Source organism: Struthio camelus, chromosome 3 (assembly GCF_040807025.1).
Source record: "Struthio camelus isolate bStrCam1 chromosome 3, bStrCam1.hap1, whole genome shotgun sequence".
In the NCBI taxonomy this organism is placed as follows: Eukaryota; Metazoa; Chordata; class Aves; order Struthioniformes; family Struthionidae; genus Struthio; species Struthio camelus.
In genome coordinates this window covers 13729241-13749998 of record NC_090944.1, presented here as the reverse complement: position 1 = coordinate 13749998, position 20758 = coordinate 13729241, and the positions used below count along the sequence as shown (strand labels likewise).

General features: G+C 45.9%; 1 protein-coding gene across 5 annotated transcripts in view; it reads right to left on the bottom strand.

The window, feature by feature from the left end:
* The window catches only part of RUNX2 (RUNX family transcription factor 2), a 159277-nt gene that overhangs the window by 83528 nt on the left and 54991 nt on the right, over positions 1-20758 (bottom strand). For 4 of the 5 annotated variants that reach the window (XM_068936978.1, XM_068936977.1, XM_068936981.1 and 1 more), the window contains one exon: positions 12887-13048. The exons of the other annotated variant lie outside the window; for it this stretch is intronic. In XM_068936978.1, the coding sequence (XP_068793079.1) occupies positions 12887-13048 (162 nt within the window). The remainder of the gene's footprint in view (positions 1-12886; positions 13049-20758) is intronic. 5 annotated transcript variants of the gene reach the window in all.

The following is a 20758-nucleotide window of genomic DNA, read 5'->3' as shown; positions in this document are numbered from 1 at the left end:
GCCCACCTATGTTGGCCAGGCCAAACTAGGAATTGGTTGGGTTTGGATTATCCTTAAACCCAGCTTCCTATCTAATTTTGGAATCTAATACGATGGCTCCTAATTAGACTTTGGTGGTACTTAGATCCTCCTCTACGCTCCTTTTCACCCATAAAAAAATCATGGGTTGGCTTCTAACATGAATCAAAATGAAAACAAAAACAAACAAAAATCCCTTTACAGAGAGATATTTGAGAGGGGAAGAGGGAAGAAAGGGGAAAGAGAGGTGCCTTTTTCCCATTGCCAGGATTCTTCTGTGGCTCCTCCAGACCTGCCAGTATCCACATCACAGTTCCCTAGGACTTCCTCCATGGGAGATGCTTCCTCCAATGAGGCATTTCATCTCAGGCTCTTGGGTCAGCAGACCTCCTCGTGTTTTTGAGGCACTTGCTTCCTTTCCTATTTGGTAAACCAGTCACCCTTGCAGAAGGGCTCATTTTCAGTCCTAGTTCCCAGTCCAAATCCCAACCTTTGCAATCTGGGCTGTAGATGCTATTTAAATGTTTACGCTCTTTTTCATACAGGTGAAAATATATACCTTCCCTGTGTCAATGCTGATAAACTCTGTAGAGCTCCAAGTCTATTCATCAGTCAGAAATCGTTCTGCAGTGAACACTCCCATTTTACAGCCAGCAGCCTAGTTCAGGAGCCCAGGGGTATTTTAAATTATTCATAAATCTCCCATCACTTCTCAAGCATTTTTCTTATATTCTTCTGTAATGCTAGTTTTGACATCCTTGGCTTTTAAGCTTATAAAAAACACCTTCTTTTAACTCTACCGAAATTATCTATTTCAACCTTAACACAATTTTCTGGCTAGGATTTTTTGTTCTTTGGGACATGGTTTTATTTTCATTTTGAATGGCAGCAATATATGCAACTAGTTGGCCACACTTAATGGGAATAACCTACAGCTATTTGATCCTATTTCTGTATAGATCATATTATCTCACGAGGTCCCTGTCTGTCCTATACAGCTACAATTCTACAGACTTAGATCCAGATGGAAACCTCCAGCTTTGAAAACTCCTAAAGCTCGGGGATATATATTTTCTACTTTTGTAGCCTACAGGAACTAAGCAACCACTTTTGGCTATTCTGCAAAGGTGGATCCTGTCCTGGATGGACCCTTGGTCTAACCTGAGGGTGGACTGACCTCAGGTCCCTCTCTTATCCTTTCTGATGAAGATGCTGACCTCAACGCTAATGGGCTCCTGATGCCAGTCCCTTCTTACAAGTTGAAACGAGCCGCTTTGTGCGCTCTTCCAGGCTTCCCCTCAAGCCTGGGAGGAGGTGAATATCCGCAGAGTTCTCAGTATCCTCCTTCAAACCACACACTCAGGTTCTCTTCTGATTGACACTTACTAAAACCTGCCTGCTGCAACTGCTGTCACGCTGACCAGCAGTCTCTGGCTCTCTTTGCGTTTCCTCAATTCTTCAGTTGCAGTCTCTCAAACATCCTGTAACCCACTTGCGTTGTATGCACAGCGGAAACTCGGAGGGGACAGGGATGATCTCTTGGGTTGTTTTTTTTTTGCCCTGTTCTATAATTGCCTAGTGCTTAATACAATGGGATCACGGGCTGCGGCTCACACTTTCAGATGCCACTACAATACAAACAATAATAATGGCCCCTGTATAATGCATGGTCCACGGTGATTCCAGCAGAGGCCCATTAGCTACCCACAAATACAACCATTGCTTTGACCAGTGAATTGCACTGTCTATGGTAGACAAAGTTAGGTGCTCCAGCAGCTGTTCAAAACCTCATGTAAAGCCTTGTGAAAGAGATTTGCAATGTAAACTCACAAATACAGAGCTGTAAGTATGGCCAGTTCTTGGAAACCCTCTCCTTTCAATGCCATGTTCAGCTTTAAATACAAGGAGGAATACATGATATAATTTCAGCACAGATTTAAATAAAGTGAGCTGTGTTTTTACAGACAATTATCACCCCAAAACTATGTCGCTTATACACTAGGTCCTGTACACAGTTTTTCCTTGGGTTGCTCCAGAGCTGAGTGAATTGTGTTTTCAGAACAAGCTCAGTCTAAAAACGTAAACTAAAAGAAGATGGACGTACCTTTAGCTGCAAGCTTCGCAATATTCTGCCAATCCAAGACCAGATGTTAGCATATTAAATAAAGCGCTTGTTTGGAAGAAGAGGTTATAAAACAGCACTGATAACTACAGATCAGATAGCGACAGCCCAGCTAACCATTAGTAATAATCAGTGGAAACCATGGATGTGGCATCACTAACAACTTTGAGCTCACGTATAGACTCTTCATCTCAGCTAAATGAAAGAAGCATTGTAGGCACCGCTGCTAATCCAAATGTACCAGCTTCCTCTTCTCCTCGCTGAAAAAATGTGATGCAAACAGGCAAAAGGATCAACATGAGATGCTCTACCATGATGCTTCGAGAAATGACTCGTCTTAACTACTTCAGACTTTTTTTCTCCGGTGGTGCTCCGTTTTTCTCAGCACAATTGCTCCTCTTTCTCATAGGAGTTCAAGTAGACATAGGCTTTCTGTGGCTATCTACAACCAGTATTTCTATATTTTGTGGCAAAAGAGGTATTTCGGAAAACACAAATGGTCACCACAGTATAAAAGCTCAAGTTATTCTTCCTCTGCCTACACACAGGGATTGCCCCAACCTTTTGCATCCATCTGACAGCCTACTCTTCCTGCTGTCCATCCCAGCAGCGGGGCTACGTGAGCTTTAACTCCCTGCAGCACCCTCAGGCATGACTGCTCTTTGGCCCTCCCGTGTCTCTGGATCTGCAGCTGGCACCAAGGTCTCTGTCTTTTTTGCAAGATCGTGAGCTCTAATCTTTGGGCCCGACGCGTGATGCTCTAATTGCTGTTTGGATGGTTAGAGAGACCTTTGAGAAAAACAACCAGGAAGCTAGAAGGTGACGTGGCCTGGACGGGGCTGACGAAGCAGCACACCGACTCCTCTCCTCCTCCACGAGCACCTTTAAAATGTTACAAAAAATTGTCTTCTGTGCATGATCTTTTACCAAAGCCAAGTGTCTTCATGCACTGATGGCACTGCCTAGTCCCACCTTCAAGGGTTTAACTTCAGCTCAGTTTCATCTCTGTTCAAATCTGCCTGAGGAACAATTATCAAAGTGGAGAGCAAAGAGGCTGCTTTGGATGGGCACGTGATACACAAAGGGGCCACAGGCTGAGCTCTGAGCCGCGGTTTTCACTTTGCATTCAATGGAGCAAATGCTAGCTAAACCTGGAGGAAAAAACCCCATTGACTACAGGTGTGTTTCTTAAAGGGAAAGCTAAAACAGTGTATGAAAATTACAGGAGAATGCATACCTGCTGTCTGTGAGCACTATTCCTGCAACAGAAAGGCATTACATTCATTTCACTTGTACAAACGGGTTAGGCTTTATAACTAGGAAAATACAAAAGCAGGGACATTCCTGAAGGGACTGCAGACGCCCATAAAGCCAGGGCCAGTGAAAAATGCTTTCTCAACACACTTTTTCAGGTGGGTTGGAAAAGCAGCTTCATACTAATCCTGCAAACAAAAACAACTCCTCCTCAGCTGATGCTACAGGACAGGTTTGGCCGATGAGAGAAAGGATTGTCACAAAACTTCCCCTATTTGATGCATCGTAGTGGACCTAGAGCAAACTGAAAGGACCAAAATATTTTTGTGCAGTCCCACCCCAGCCTCCTTAGACAAGTTAAACTTGTCTATTCAATTCTGCATCCCGTAACATCCAGTTCCCGGAGACTTCTGCCATTTCCTGAAGAGCCGCCACAAAAACCTACTTTCCTATATACCTCTTTTTGTATCTCGGTCACTGCCACAACAAAACTTAAGCTACTCGAGGCACAGAACTCCAGAAACTGCTCCTGCAATCCGGCAAACAAGGATAGAGCTCGTTCAAATAAGTGGAAACTAAAGCTAGACAAATTCAGATGAGTAATAAGATCCACATTTCCAAAGGGAGCTCAATTAACAACTGTAACCAAGGGTTGTGGTGGATTTTGCTTCCCTGGAAATTCTTAAATGCAGATCGACTGACTTTTTGTTTTTTTTCTCAAAGGTTATCCTCAAGTTCAAATGAGAACTACTTTGGGGAAGTCTTACAGCTGGCTTACAGAGGACATCAAAGTAGATGATCACGTGGGTTTCACTGTATTAATAACCTATGGATCTACAGATCTGTGCAAAGCTCCTCATATTAAATTAGTCTCCCCTGAGCTTTATTTATCAGGCTCCACTGCAGCTAAAATCCTTGCTCTCCCCAAAAGCTAAAGAGCTGGAGGACACAGTGGTGCTCCAGCCCTCCCGGGGCTCTTTGACCTATGTGCATCACTCCCAAACCCCTCGCCCACGTCCGCCTATGGCAGCTCCGAGGCCAGGCATCCCGACAGTGCCTCTGTGTCGGCACGCGGGCACTTGGGGACAGCCGACAGCATGGGGAGCTGATGCTCCATGGCCCACGGCACAGCCCTAGCAGTGGGTGATCACTGGGACACCCACACACCGCTCTTACGGATCCTGTCCCAAGCTCGGGGAGGGCAGGTATTGCCTACTTTGATCCCTTCCCGTGTGCTTTTTTTCTCAGTCTGAAGGCAATATTAAAAGATTTCCAGATTAGCATCCCCAAATACCCTCCCTGTATGCATATGAAATATTTCCTTCTCTCTTATTAACATCCTTTATGACCCATATGAAGGTGCGCACCTTCTTTTTATCTCATTTCATCTTCCTCTTCTTCCCTGCCTACGTGCTCTTCTTTTGTACAGCCAGAGAAAGCCTGAACCACTATCGCAGCTCTTCTCTTTCTATCATCAGTTTCAGCCACGTCTTTTTTTATCTCACAACCAAATAACTGACATGACACCAGTTTCTTTTGCTGCTAAAACATCCACTGAGCATGGAGGAGATCTGGACACCTGTAAAATGGGGCCAATCGTTATTTGCTAAACCACTTCAAAAAAGTGTTGTGAAGCTCTGTTAGGCTCTAACACTACATTCTTGGTCCACAGCTGGCCAAATTTTGCATGGCCACAAATGGGAGGAAATGTCACTGAAAGTCAAGGCAGTTACAGCTATTTCTACCAGTAGCAGGTTGAGCTGTACTTCTTACTGTAAAGTTTACAAAATTGAGCCTTTTAAACTATAAAACTTCCAGAGGGTTTAATATGTTCTTCTGCCTGTCCTGTATCAAACACAGTCACAGACTGAGAAGGATCGAATTGTCCACCTTCTGCATTTTACAGAATCACTTCATAAATGCAACTTTTGCAATTAACTGAATAAAATTCAGGGTAACAGAGACTCAAAGTCGCAGATTGTTAAGGGCAGAATAAGTGCATCGTATCTGATGCCCTGCCTAGAGCAGATCACAGCTGCACACACAGAGTTAGCTTCCTTCCTTATACACGCACGTGCCACTGCGTCCGTCACCGCCACTGCCTGCATCCTGCAACAGTCTCTCCTTCTTGTTTCACTGACTTCACTCAAAGTTAGTGTCACTCAGGACCTTACAGGATCAGGCCTGATGTTTGTAAGTGACTCTGAGGAAGAAGAGGGCTTTACAAAACGTTAACGGTCTATTTGCTCCTAGCTGCAACTGATAGAGATGGTCTGGAGATGCACAGGACAAGAAGACGTGCCCTGGGTAGTCCTAGTAATTCTACAAAATAGCGTGCTGGAGAGAGAGAAACTGCACAGGTGCACAAACTGGTCCCCAAAAGTAGCCATTTCTCTAGGTAGAAAAACAACGGAGATCCCACCAGGAGAACGCCAGAAATCATCTTGCACAAAGATGAAAGAAAGAGCTCAGTCCTGCAGCCTTCCTGCCAGGAGTTTATTGACCTTCTTGGGAGTGCACATATAGGTAATGACTCAGGATCTAGCCCTTTGAAAGCCTGGAATCGAGGGCTCTGTTGCCCCATTAACAATTAGCATTCTGTTTACAAAACCCAGCCTAGTCAGTAAGAATAATCATTACAAAACATGCTCAGACTGTGATTCCGGTTTAAGTTAATATAATTTTAATGAGTTCTTCAGAAAAGGCCTGGCACTTATGGAAAATTTTCTTAATTAATATCAGGCCCTAAATTAGTAATAAAAAAAAAGCTCTGAATATCATTTGGTCTCAAGCTGGAACTAAAGTATGTTTGGCATCATTACTAACTGTTAGCAGCAAGTTCTGGAAACAGATGCAAATCTTGATATGTGTCCTAAATATAAAACACATTGCACGAAAAAAAAAAAAGCTCAGATAAAAATATATCTATACAGCCACATATATTTGAGTGTGCTATTTCCTGCCTGTATCAGCAACAAATTTATTCCATTTAAAAGCATTCCACTTGTTTCTTCTTTTCTGTATGTTTTATGGAATAAAACTCTTTCCCCCGCCTTCATTTTTCCTGTTTATTTTCTTCCCGAATAGCAGTTTTAACTAAATGAAAAAGGCTTAAAGACACACATTATAATAGTCAAACTTCTGAAAATGAGGCCGCTTATTTTACCACCTAAATATGGGTATGGGTGCCTAATTTGAGGCCACCCACACGAGAAGAATTTGGCCATCATCCTTGAGGTAGGGATCATGCAACATATCTTCTGGACAATTACTCCAATGAGAAATTTTACCCAGGAGAGAAGTTGCTACTGAAATCCTACACGTCAGTGCCAAGGTGCTAAGATTCCTAGGTGGTACCATGTGGGCAGGAGACTAAAAATGGAAAAAATGCGGTAAGCAAAATCAATAGTACCACTGAAAAATAAAAAAGAAAAGTTACAAGTTTAGGTACGGTAGAAAAATGACAGAGTTGTTTCTGAAGAGCACACATTACAGAATCTCCCGAGCTTTCCGAAGGTCTTTGCTTAGACTTAACTTAGTGTACTTCTCAGGGAAAGCATCAAAAAGTAGCTTGGAGAAATGGAGACAGAGACAACCTTGAGTCTCTCAGCTTCCATTTACAAAAAAAAATAAAGAAGACAGAGTGAAAATTGCTATAGTCACCAAGAAAAACATCGCAGTGTAGTGAATGTACCAGACACAGAGCTGACTTCTTGGGTCTGCCAGGAGCCTGAGACAATATTGCTGAAGCGTGAACTGCCCATTCAGTTCAGGCACTGCTAACACAAATGCCCTTGCTGGTAACATCAAAGGTATTAACTATTTCTCCCCTCCCAAAAGCATGCAAAGAGAAAAAGAATTGCATTATGAAGATAGTACTAGGGTCCCCTCTTGTTTAAGGGTCCAGTCCTGAAATTTACTTAGTAGCCGCAGCATTTAATGACGTTAGCAGTAATTCAGGGATGCAACAGTAGCTACTTCGGAGGGCCACACTTTTAGTCAGTTCGGGGTTGTAAAGTTTTCTTAGCTCCCTAGAGGAAGATGGACAGTTTATCTTTCTTAATATTTTTCAGAGAACAACTCCAAAAGAAAAGAAAACCATTACTATGAAAATCGCGTGTAAGTGACATTAAACAAAATCCATTCAAAATAAACAAGGTAATTCAGATTTAAGTTCAGAAACCTAAGATGACAACCAGTACAGGAGCTTATGAAAAAATATCCCATCTCAGTGAGCCACCTCCTCATTAAAAGCATGAACACCAAATCTAGAGTTTCAGCTGGAGCTGCTTCCTTTATATATGCTTTTTAATGTTAAGATTTGTAGGTTTACAAGAAGGAAATTAAATTGTGTAAAAGAAAGGTATATCGTCACTGATTAGAGCACATCCAGAATTCACATGTTGGATTTTCACTTGTCAGCCCTCAGTGAACTGGGAGAACAGAAACATTTCTTAAATTCAATACCCATTAAGGTCCAGGATGGTCCAAAATGATCCAGTGATATCTACAGCAGGAGATGAATTAACGGGGAAGTTTGGCTACACTGAGACTGGCAAACAACACAGGGTAAGGGTCCGTTTGCTGGCTCTAAATCCAGCTGCTATGGCCTGGCCACCATAATATTAAGTCCTTTTAGCCTCTACAACAGGGTGGCTGCCTCCCAGCACCCACTGGCAATGGGTTCTGCACTGAGCTCCAAACCATGCCCGGGAGCTGCTTGGGAGACTACTAGCTAACCCCAGTCAAAACTAGCCCGGAGACTACACTAGCAAGTTAATAGTATAGGTGTTTAACAGCCCAGGCCCTACCGCTGTATAATTTATTAGTAAAGACATTCCCTTATGGCCATTTGACTTCAGTTCAGAGGACTGGGTCTGCCAATTTCTTTCATTTACAGGTTAAGCTCAGCGTGTCCCTCATCTCAGTCTGTCCCCATTCAGTAACACAGTAAACATAAAGATAGCAAAATTCATTATGCAAGCTGGGGGAGTCTAACGTGTGGGAAGGGAGAGTTTGGGCACAGTGGCATGGGAAAGTCAGCTTCCCTAATTTACGCCATTCACGGCAATACGCCACAAATATGCAAATACAACTGTTTGTGAAGAATGTCAGTCTGGGGCTGGAAAAGGTAGGCTTGGTGATTTGTATTGACATTTAGCTTAACTTCTAATTGTCTTCCTTTTGTCATTTAAGCATATGTCAAAGATGGTTGCACAGGACGTGTTCTTTCATAGCTAGCACTGTACGTACTAAAGTCATCTGTTCAGGGCAAGTCCTTCAGCTGCTTAAGACTTTGATCCTGCAAGTCTTTCTCAAGTGTGAAGCAAAAAGCAAGAGGCTATTGCATTCAGGCACAAGCATGAACAGGTCCAGGAACAGCATAGGGGAAGGAGAAGTCTTCCCACCTCCCTTCTCAAGAACACTCTTAACAGTAAACTCAAGCTCAAACCCGGAGAGCTCAAGGTAGAAACAGGTCAGGTTGAGGCAGACACAGGCTGGGATAAGCCAGGGCTTAGGTGTAATGAGGCTGTCATAGGGATATGCTGATGGGACAGCTAACTCATCTCTTTGGGATTCGCCTGACCAAATGCAGACTACTAGAACTGACATGTCTATATGTGAACTTCTCACCTAGACTTGCTTTAGAGTCAATGGACAAGAGACAGGCACTTCTAAGGCACTGCTAGGGACCGGTACAGCTCATCCACAGACTGCCAGGCAAATTGTGTCCTGCAAGTGCTAGTTTCTCCCCACTGACCCTAAAGGGAGCCCAGGGTGACCATCTCAGATGTGGATGTCTACCTTGCAGACGCATGAACTCAGAGGAGATCACACCTCCTTCAGCTACCGCCTAACAGCCCTCTGGTGACTGCAGGAACAATCCAACCTGTAGTCCCTGCTCTGAACCTTGCCTGTGCAGAGGACTTGCTGGATTGATCCCAAAGCTTTATGTAAAATGACTGTGATGCGTATTTATATGAATCATATATATTAGTTACATAATAGACACCCAGGCTCCCCATCCCACATGCATTTTGGTTATGCACAGGGCACAAAGACTGTGAGTGCATTCACTATGAATCATACAATAAGATTACCTCCCTGAGGCAAAACTCTTTCTAAAATGACCATGCTCATATATTCCCATGGTTTCCACTACAATATTATTTAATTAAGAATATTAATCTGCTAGGCCACCAACTTTCACTGTCTTTTCTGGAAGTCTCAGTAGACAGCTATTTTAATAAAATATAGGAAATAAATTCAAGGAATCCTGCTCTTTTTATTATTGAGTTGGTGCAATAAGGTAAGTCGCATGGCCTCTTGAGCCTGTTTTTCATCTGTTCTTGATATGAACATGAGACTTATGCACCAGCGATACCATTGGTTGCATGGGTTGCATGGGTTTTGCCAGCTGGTCTTTATTTTGGTTTGGTTTGGTTTCTTTTCAGCTATTGCTATTGAATACTGCCCAAATATACGTGAAACATCATCAATTATTTGTATGACACTGCAAATACAGGATTGGTCCCCATTCGGAGGATAAAAGACAAATACTTGAAGTCTGACACCTAGGCAGCTGCGGGCACTCATTTGCACGTGCCTGAAGCATGCATGCAAATATTTCAGTTGTGCAAAGAAATCAGGTATGCGTCTAGACACTAGCGCGACCAGTTCAGCCACATTACCCCAGCCTGCCAGAATAAGTCCTCAGGGTTGCAGCACACTGTCCTTTTCCCCTCACGCATGGGCAGGAGAACTGTATGAAATGCTGGGGCACTGCTCCATCACCTCCTCTCCTACAGCCCCAAACCTCTTCTGAAGCATGACCTGATCTGCGATCAAAATACAGGCATGCTCAGCACAGACCACGACACGCACGCATGCCAGGACAGGGTGCAACACTGGCAGGTTGGACAGACACATTTCTGGTCACGGGACTATCAGCACAAACAGCTCTTGAGGACTCTCACTTACAGTATGACCAGGAATCACTGCTTTGAAGGATGCACTACTTTTTATTAGTTGCCACGCTTTAAATTGCAAGCACAACTTAACCAGCGGTCAAGGCAAAGCCATGGAGGCCAGCAAAAAGGCTGGGTAATATAAAGTTGTGGCAGGTAGGAAGCTCTGGGCCTGGAGGTGTGACATGTGGGGCCTAAGGGCTACCCATTCTTCCTCCTGCACGATGTTAAGCAACAGGCAGTAAATATGGCATTCATTAAAATTACCTTGTATATTTTTAATAGCCTTGATAATCAGATTTCTGCCACTGTATTGGGAAGTAAAGTGTGTTTCTATTCAAGGCCTTGTAAAACTCTAATCTCTCCCTCATGCTCCGGGGGTGCCTGAAGCTTTCTAGTGCTCTTAATAGCCATTTTTTCCCCCTTCAAAATTCTGTTCTCTTCTGGAAGATATATCAACTAAGTGAGTGGAGAACTGGCTTTGTCAGTGTGAGGGGTAAACTGCTGCAAGGGGCAGCTTTAAACCTGCATTTCTCTCTATACATCATACACATCGGGGCCAGATCCTGCCCTCACTCACTGTGGTGCTGCAATTAAATTTTCTGCTAAGTAGAAAACCCTGAGAAGAAACACAGCATGGTCTACGGTGCAGCTCCTTGCTGCCTAAGAGTTAGATCTTGTCTCCAGCCTAAGAAGGCCGCTGCTGTAATTCTGAACATCTGCAAATACTGCAGACAATCTCTGGCTTTGGGGGAGATCAAAGCCTCCTTTTTCCACTCTGAAGCCAACCTGAAGCAAGTCTCCCGTGCTGGGAAAAGGTGAGAGCGTTGTGGGGGCACTGGTCCATCCTCAACAGATGAAAGGCAAAAAGAGTGAGGGCAACCTACTACAGAGCACAACCGAAAAGTTCAGTATACGGCCACATAATGTATACAGCTAGCTCTTTTAGCCATGCTGCCCGTGCCCACATGCGAGGCGCTCACGTCTGAATGCGCACAGACAAGCGAGGGCTGCAGGGCAAGCAAGTGCCGTACAGCTGCCGCGGTCCCAGGCGAGCCCTTCCCGGAGGCATCGCTGGGGGCAAAATTGCAAAAATAACCGATTTGACCACGCAGCCCGCCAGGAGACTCCAATTCAAAGGGAACCTGTTTCAGGGCAAACAAAGCATTTCCTCCGAGTCAAGCCCATCTAGTTTTTTTTTGAACTTAGCACAGCGAGGGGAGCCCACAGGAACCTGCTCCACTGCACTGCAACCTGGGGCCCACGAATATACAGCGAGCGCTAGGACCCCAGAGGGCTTTGCAGCTGTTTGTTTGCAAAACAAAGCTTCCCCCCTCCAAGATGAAAGACATAAGGAGCCTACGTTAACCAAATCCTACGCGCCTGTTGGCCGAGGTTCAGCTTGTCAGTGATGCAGCTCAGCGGAGTGATCAACCTTCGCAGCGCTATGAGCTTGGTGGAAGGGGAAAACAAGGCAGAAAGCAATTCCACCTGGCTGGGAGTCAAACAGGTGCATGGCAGCAGGATCCCAGATTATAATAATATCTTGCAAACATGGAAAAAATAGATGTAATAAGACTGATTCTTGGGTTTTTATTAATGAATCATAAAGGCTTGCTGTACATTACACATGCTTTCTGGCATACGCTGCTAATATTTCCACACTTGCAAGGCTGGAGTTTTAATAGTGAGACACCCTCCCCTAAGGTTCCTCCTTTTTGGCAAGAAACACAAGGTGACTGTGTGCCACGACAGGCTCTATCTTACTGTGAGGCAATCAGATTACTTCGCACAGCTGGTTTTATCACTGGGACCATTAGAGATGAATTACATAGTATGTAAATGTACGTTTGCGTGATTAAAAAAAAAAAGTCTCAGCTCCTAGCTGCTGTCTTGTCGAGCTTCCTAAACATATTTCCTCACTCCTGTATCATTCCAAAGCCCAATTAGTCCAATCTCTACCCTAAAGTGACTCAGCTAGCTTCTGATAGGCATCTTAAATACACATTAACTAAGGAAATAGGCTTTCTTGAGCTACTGGATTGAAATGAGAGAGAACGAGCCTTAGTCTGAAGTATTCATGGCATCTATCTGTCAGGATGTCTAATATCACATACAATACAAAAGTAATACACTTTACGAGAATCACCAAAAAATAGAGAGTATCACAATGACATTAAAGCATGCAAGCAAACATCCTCTTGCAGGGAAAAAAAAATAAAAGAGAATATGATCATAGAACCAGCTTCACAATAAAAAAGAAAAAAAAAACCCCTATCTGATCTGAAATGGACCTAGAGACATTCACACAGATCCATACTCGGAGCAACACGGCAGCTCTTCCACTTCAAAAAGAAAGGGGTTGGGACCCCCACCCGCAGTGCAGTAACCCGGCTTATCGCAGACCGAGCCTCGCTCTTCGGACCGAGGTCTGGCCGAGGCCAGCGAGCCGCCTGGCCGCCGGCAGCCCCTGCCAGCCCTGTTGCTATCTGCGAAATTGCTTTAGGCGAAACGTGCTCTTTACCTGAGAGGCGTCTAGGCACATCGGTGATGGCAGGCAGTCCCGTGCCTCGAGTGGAGGACAGGGGAGTTGTGGAATGAATGGACGGTGAAGTCATCTGGCTCAAGTAGGATGGGTAAGACTGGTCATAGGACCATGGAGGGGATGACTGTGCCTGCCTGGGGTCTAGGAAAAAACAACAAAAAAAGAGAGAATTAAAAAAAAAAAGGCAGAAAACATTTAGGGTGCCAACAGCCTAATCGAAGTCGGGGGGGAGTTGCTGCATGTACACACATCAGCGCTACGAGGGGTAGGAAGGCAACGAACCGCGACCTGCTCCGCATGGACCCTGCTCCTTTCGGCCTGCCCTGTGCTCCTCGCTCTGCGGCATCATTTGGGGGCGACATGAACAGAGCGGGACAAAGCTCAAAAAGATACAGCAGCCGTTCTGCAAATCCCCTGTGTCCCTCGTCCAGGTCCACCCGAGCGTTACGCGGCGAGGTCAGGGCCGGCCGCCTCTCGTGGACGCGGGGCGACAAGCAGAGAGAGGTGGGGAGGCACGGGCGCGCTGCCGCTGCGCTCAGGAGGCGAGGAGACTCTGAAGTTAGCACTTGGCACGTCTGCCAAGTTATTATCCAGTTAAAACATTACACAGACGTGTTTTCAGCACGGAAAAGGCTATCCAAGAAGGAAAACGGCATTAAGTCTTAGTAGCATCTGGCCAAAAATGTCACATTTGGAGGCTGGCCCAATTACCTGCCATCACCTTAATTAGAACAATATGAAACCAAATGATTTGGGGTAACTATCGGAAGCTAGTGACGGCTTTTGATGGACTTTCTGAGGGTTATTATGGAGGAAATGATTTTAAGGATAAATACAGTTTATTTTTTGCTGAAGCGCTGGTGGATTGCACTGAGCGCGAAAGAGGAAGGGTTAGTTTTATCCGCTGGTTTGGGGATTTGCAAACCATTTGCTCTCAGCTTATGTCTACTGATAAAAGTTACCGCTGAATTCCTCATAAATTGTTATTTTTAGTTTCTTTGCGTTGATGAAAGCAAAGCACTGGCAACCCAAAAGTTTGGTCTGGGCACTGCACGAGAAACAGAAGACTGTCTCTGAACCGCCTGACAGAAACTGTTGCACTTTCTTCCCAGTTCTCCCCCCTATTTTCAGTGCAGCACATCAGGTCCACTCTGTCTGGAGAACCTGCTATATCTGAGCAGCGTCTTAAGGCCCTACTTTGTAGACAGAAATGTGATAGCCACATGGCATAAGCACAGACTCTTTTTTCAGGAAATTCATCTTTTTTTTTTTTTTCTTTTTTTAACTCCTTTCTCTGCTCTTCTACACAGCGAAACCTTGTAGTTTCAGCTATTTCTTATTTATTTTTTCTGTTCAGATATGATTTGTTTGAAGAGATGTCTAGAAAGCAGATACTTCCTCGTAGTAAAATAACCATATAGATGATTAAAAAAAAAAAAAAAGATTTTCCAATTTAATTTTAAGAGGATTTTCCCTGAGTCTGCCATTTATATTAGAGCTGAGTAATACAAATGGTTAACATAAACTCTCCTCAGAAGTCTGAAGGACACTTGATCATTAAATGTAATGAATTTCTTTGTTTTAACAATTTCAAGGCGAGGGTTGTATAGATTGGCGCAGGTTCAAATCTGACTGACTGCTCGTTGTTATATCTGATATCGACATATTTCTCTGCCTCATTCCACTACTATAATTCACCATTCAGTCAATGGTAAATGATCTTCAACTGGGAACGGAAAGCCTAGGCTTGCTAGGAAAACAGTCTTAAAATTAATGATGTGTCAGGAGCAGAATCTCAAATCCAAGCTCCTTCAAACTCCGAGAGGTTTTCAATCTCTATTTCTAAATCCAAAAGAGTCCATTAAAGTTTTGATTTTAGGTCCGCTCCAGTGCTGGATGGAAATTATATAGCAGGTAAAGGCAGACAAAAAAATCATGGGAGAAGATGTTTTCACAGAATTTTGGTCTAAGATGGTGAAAAGCTCACGACAGGAACTGCCTCCCGGAGGGACACGCTTCTTCTCATAGCGCAATCCTCGTGGCTCGAGAAGATCCTGAGCGGCTCTGGCACTATCACCGCTTTGAACACCCAAGCGAGATTTGTTTTGACATTTAACATCCTTAATTCAACAAGTGTGAATGCTTGGGAGGACACGAGAGGGATGGACTGCAAAAAGGCAACAGGCTCTTGCAGTCTTCCAAAACGATAAATAACCTCATCTACAATAAACGCTCTCACGTTGCCCTGTCAGAGGTAGAATGTGGGGCGGGATGGACCACGAGTCTGACCCAGAAGCATTTCCTACATTCTCAGAAAATTTAGCTTAAATTTACACACTGGCTCTATTGTTCATCGCAACTTCAGTGTCACATTACCAGATTTCTTTTTTTTTTCTTTCTTTATGTTTGGTTTCAGTTCTTGATGAGCACAATGCTGTGAGTTTTCAAACTGCAAAGCATTCGAGAGAAAGGCAAAAATGAGGCTGAGGACACCATACTGCAAACTAACCTTACTTCTGGCCCTGCCGCAGATTTCCTGTTGGACTGGGCTAATTCACCCAGCCGCCCTGCAACACAATTCTAAATTTAAGGACAATAATGACAGGTCGTTCCCTGACTGTGTATGTCTTGCGTATGTAGTTGGTCGATTCGTTAAGGTACGAGCGCTCTCCCTCCGATACCCTCACTCACCAAACGGGACGTGTACCTTGGCTGGAGGCTTTCAACCCAGATATTCAGGTGCGAACCTGAGCCCCCCTGAAACCAGAGGGAACGCAGCTTCGCTTGGGAGAAATGAGACCTTGTCTTGGCAGGGACTAGGGATGCATAAGGAGGGAAATCCCTGACCGAACCTCCGACGGAGCGGCTAGGAAAGGCGTCTCGGCAGCCGGGTGCCGTGGGCAAGGCAGCGGCGCGGCAGGCTGGAGGGGCAGTGACTGGGTGGGGAATTTTGCCCCGCGGCTCAGTGCCGGCGAGCGTTGTTTTTGGCTAGTTAGCAAACAGGAAACCGAAGGTACGAGTTTCACCGGATCCTTGAGTAAATGCCCTAAAACAAGCCTCTACTGATAACGGCAACCGTTTGTGCGGGCGAGCGAGGAGGGGACAGCGAAACGCCCTCGTGCTGCCCGGTCAGAGATGTTCTGCTAGCCCCAAAGGGTAAATTTTGCTGCTCGGTGGCATGGCCAAACCGCCGGCGGCACGGGCAAAGCAGCGCCGTGCAGCCCTCGCAGGGCGGGCGGCCAGCTAGGTCTCACGCCGCGCAACTCGGTCACGCTAGAGGGTTTTCCCCGAAAGGCCGCCGGAGCGGAGGCTTCGCCCGCAGAGGCTGAGGCTCGCCCGTCTCGTCTCGTTTCAACGCCAAAGCGCAGCTTCGCCAGGAGGAAGGAGGGCACCGCCACCGCGCGTGCTGCTCGGAGGTGCCGCTCGCTGCTCGCTCGGCAGGTCCAAGCGAGCGCGTTCAGGACGCGCGCGAGGACGCCTGCAGGAAGCTCGCCGTCTCCCTGCTGAAGCGCTGAAGGGGTGCCGCAGCGATTTAGCACATACCAGGGAAAGAGAAACTACGAGCAGGTTTGCCAACGGTTTTCCTTGGCCTCCTGCGCAAGAAACACATTTCCTTGTTAGCTCCGACCGGAGGGCTCGCGAGCGCTGCCAGGTTATCAGGCAGCTTCTGGGTCTCTGCGGGCCAGCAGCTTTGCTCTGTCACATGAAGCATCATGTGCTCTGGCAGGCACAGCACGTCTTTCCGAGTGCTAAAAGCCCACAACGTATGAGAAATCCCAGAGCGCTGAGGCACAGCGAACACGAATTCCTGCCTAAAGGAATCGCTGGAAAACAAGGGGAAAAAAAAAACTAACACAAAAGTGCACGGAAAGGCTTGGGTGAGGTCTCAGCTAACACCCAAGCAGCTCCTTCCCGTCGGCATGGCCAGGTAAACCTCTCTGGAGCAGGAAATACTGAGGACTGCACATTATTTTGTCTCTGAGTTTTACTGCCACATACGCAGCCGATGGTAGGGTTCCTCAGTTTTCCACCCTTGCTGTCTGTCATCTGCTGCACGCATCCTAAGCGACAGTCAAATTTTTTAAGAACCAGGCTAAGATTGCATGGGCTGCATGCATCTAAAACAAAAAGAGCTAGCAACCCCCTCCAGCGACCCAATTACGCTGGCTTTCCAGCAATGTAACTTCTCTTCCTTCAATGGAAATGTTCTCAACTGTCGAAAGAGAGAAGCAAAAGACCTTAAACAGCCCTAAGGAACTAGTTTTTCTATTGCTTTGGCACTGAATTATGAAGAGCACAGATTTACTGTAAAAAAAGGATCATTTTCTCATTTCCCAAACGGCAAGAGCGCTCCAGAGCATGCTCACAGCTCCGCAGCGTCCGGCGTGTAAAGCCTAAATGATGCATGTGTGCACGCACTTCACAAAAAACACTCCCATTTACATCCAGTCATCGGCTCTAGTGTTGTCTGCTGCTGACTACACTAGTGCTACTGCTGACACTAAACAACAAGCTGTCTAGAGCTATCTTTGGTAAACATTAAAAGCAAAATATCCTCAGTTACGATCTAACAAAGCTCAGCTGACTTTCTGCATGAGCACCTGCGCTATTCTTGTACTCCCCTAACAGCAAAACAACAACAAAAATGCAACCTCCTCCTCCTTTCTGTTTCTTAGGCATACTTAAAAGCCCAGGGCTTGATCTGGATTGCCCAGCTCCACCAGTGAAGTCTAATCCAATGGAGTTACACCCTGACAGCCACCGCTAGCTTAACTGAGACCAGATTTTGGCCTTGAGAACCTCTAAAATCATTTATTTCCCCCTGCTCCCCGAGTCACATTTCTAAAGGGGGAAAAAAAAAAACCAAAAACCAAACAAATCTTGCCAGTAGGGCAACTAGATTGCAAAGAGAAAGAGAAGAAAAAAAAACCCAAGAAGTTAAAAGAATGCTTTAATGGGAGGGACACAAACTTTACCAAACGGAGGTTCACAGCGGCACGTCGCCAGCAGCCTGGAGGATGCAATCAATTTGCCTAAAACCCGGCCACCTGCAACTAGCCCGTGTTCACGGCAGAGTTGCAGGCAGCACGCCGCCGTCTCATCTGCCCCGTCCTGCAGCTCGTAGTCCACGGCGCCCGAAGGTGTAACTCACCCTATCGACCAGCTACCGGAGATACTTCTAAAGGGTCTTTTCCAGGCCAGCACGTACTCTGCCCGCCGCTCTCGGAGCGCATCGACGCTCAGCAGCTGGGGACTGATGCGTGCTTTAGCGTGGTGCGGGGCCCCGGTAAGACACTCGGCCCCCAGCAGGGCTTATCAGCCCTAGCGTAGTGCCCGTCTGGCCACAGCTGTATGGTTTCTGTTTCAAACCTGGCTTGCAGCCGATGGTCTCGGAGAACAGACACGTGAATCAGCCTGTAAAGACCTTCTAAAACTATTGATGTTGGCTTCAAGTTACCTCAGAATCTTGTACTAGGGAAAATCATCCTCTTAGCAGTAAACCCGGATCCCTCAGAGGCTAACATATTCGGTGTCTAAGCGAGCCGCTCCGCAAACCTACCCCTAGTTCTGGTCTTGGAGGCAGATGCTTCACAGGTTCATACTCCCGCGCCGCGACGGCGCTGTGATGAGAACAGATTTCTGCCTTCTCCCCGCCTTTGCAAAAGGACAGCATCCAGCCTATTGTCCCAAAAACCCTGAAAAAGGGAATTAGGGAGGATCCAGCTGGTGCTGCATCCTCCATCCGAGGGGCCAAAGCCGCTTCCTGCCCCCAGCCTTCCTGTCAGCTTAACATTGCCCCTAAGACCCATCTCAGCCTGAGACTTGAGAGGGGTCCCTCCACTGACTTTAAGGTACGTCAGCTCCGAATCCTTTCAATCTGCTTTCTGCAGCCCTAAAAATAAGGAGTAATGAGAGCGAAATGGAAGCTGAACGCTGCCCAAGCGCGTGGAGGGGGGTGGCAGAGTAAGAGTGGGAAATAAAAAAGAAAAAGCTAAAAAAATTTGCACAGGACCTGCTTTCCAGTGCTGTTATTTCAGTTACTAAAGTCACAGCTTGCCTATAGATCAGATGGTGCCACGGTGGTGATGGAGCATGAAACCTCACTTAACTCCCACTTCACAGCTCGCGCAGCCGAGTCTCCGCTGCTCACACTGACCACATTCTTGCCATTACGCCTGTGGCTTTTCCCGGCTGATACAAGCTAATCCTCACCGGTTGTATTTTAGAAAAAGCAACAGCTTCCCTCGCTTCATACGGAACGACTGATACAGTAATTCAAGGTCTGAATGGGGAAGTAATTTGATATGTGAGCGAGTTGTTTGAGTTCCATTAGGGAAGGGGGAGAAAAAAAAAAGCAAATATACCAGTATCCAAATGTGAACAGACAGGATTCCTGATTTACAGGCAGTAAGCAGGGTTCAAATTGAATCTGCATTGCCTCAGCAAAGGCATCTGCTTATTGGACGATTTGTTTTTTAATGACCCTTCAATGTTGCTTTTGCAGGATACTAGTAAAAATGCCATGTTGAATAAGGGCAACTCTATGCCTTGCACTGCCACAGCCTGGTCTTGCGGAGGTTCAGGGCTGTGCTGTGATTTGTAAAACCTGTATTCTGATACTCTAGGAAAATAAACACAACCCAGACACTGAAAAGAAATGCAAGCGTGAACTCAAAAGTGCTGAGTTCTTTCATACTCAGGTGTGGGCTAGCCAGGCTTTAAATATTATTTTGGTTTAATCATGCAGTAGCTATGCAACACCTCAAGTGGAATGAAAAAAAAATAGTTTACGTGCGTACTAGCAATAATATGGATTTTGTCATAGGAAACCAGTATTTACTGTTAAGGCTGTTAGGAATTAATTAGTTTCCCTGAATTACTAGGTAAAAAAGATTAAGAAACAGAGGTATGTCTCAAAGAATGCTTGCTTCATTCCAACAAAGGTAATAAAAAAGCCTTTGTTTTTTGGACAAGGATCTATACGCCCTTTAATACTACCCAAACCACATGAGCGCAATGATAGCAAGCGGGTAGTTCCCACCGAGTGCCGCATCACAATAAGGAAACTGGTGCGGATGGACAGCACAAACACCAAACAGGCATGTGTTTCACAATTTCCCATGGTCAGCGACCAACTCAGCAAAGAGCTGCTTCATCCGAGGCATAAATCTTGTCCTCTCTTTGGCACAAGGTGCGCGGCAAGGCACGTCCCAGGAGACACAGAGGGACCGTCTGCAAAAGCATCCCACGTTTTGGGGGAACATCAAAGCGCATGGCAGCTTTTACAGATTGGAATCAGCACCCAGAAGAGCACCCAAAAGCCTGGCGGGGAAGCCAGGGCGCTTCACAGGGCTGCCGTCTGCGTAACGCGCCCACATCAGCCGCCTTACTAAACGGGAGGGCTACCCGAGCGAACACGTAGCCTTTGAGGGCTGGATGTTCTGCATTTCTAACCTGACGAGGAGATACGGGTGGGGAATAACACGGCAAATACTGACCGTATCAGGCCACAGTACGGCCCCTTATTCACTGCAAACTTTAACTAGCAGAAGGAGCCCTCACTGCTTTTGGGCAAATGAGAGCACTTTGGGATCCTGAAGTGTCCCACGTCTGTGAGTCCCTCTGGCAAGGCAAGCATATAGTCCTCAAGGGATGGGAAAGTCAGCCCTGCTTTCTCCGTTCGACTCGCTTCCCTCTGCCCCACCAGCACCACTTCTTTCCTCTCTCCATTAAGTCTCAGCTGGTACAGTACTGCCGGCTCTCAACTGCTGACCCCTAAAACTGCAGAGCAGATAGATAGTGAACGCCATGCGGCTTTGTTTGCAGTCCGGCTTATTTAAACCTCATCTG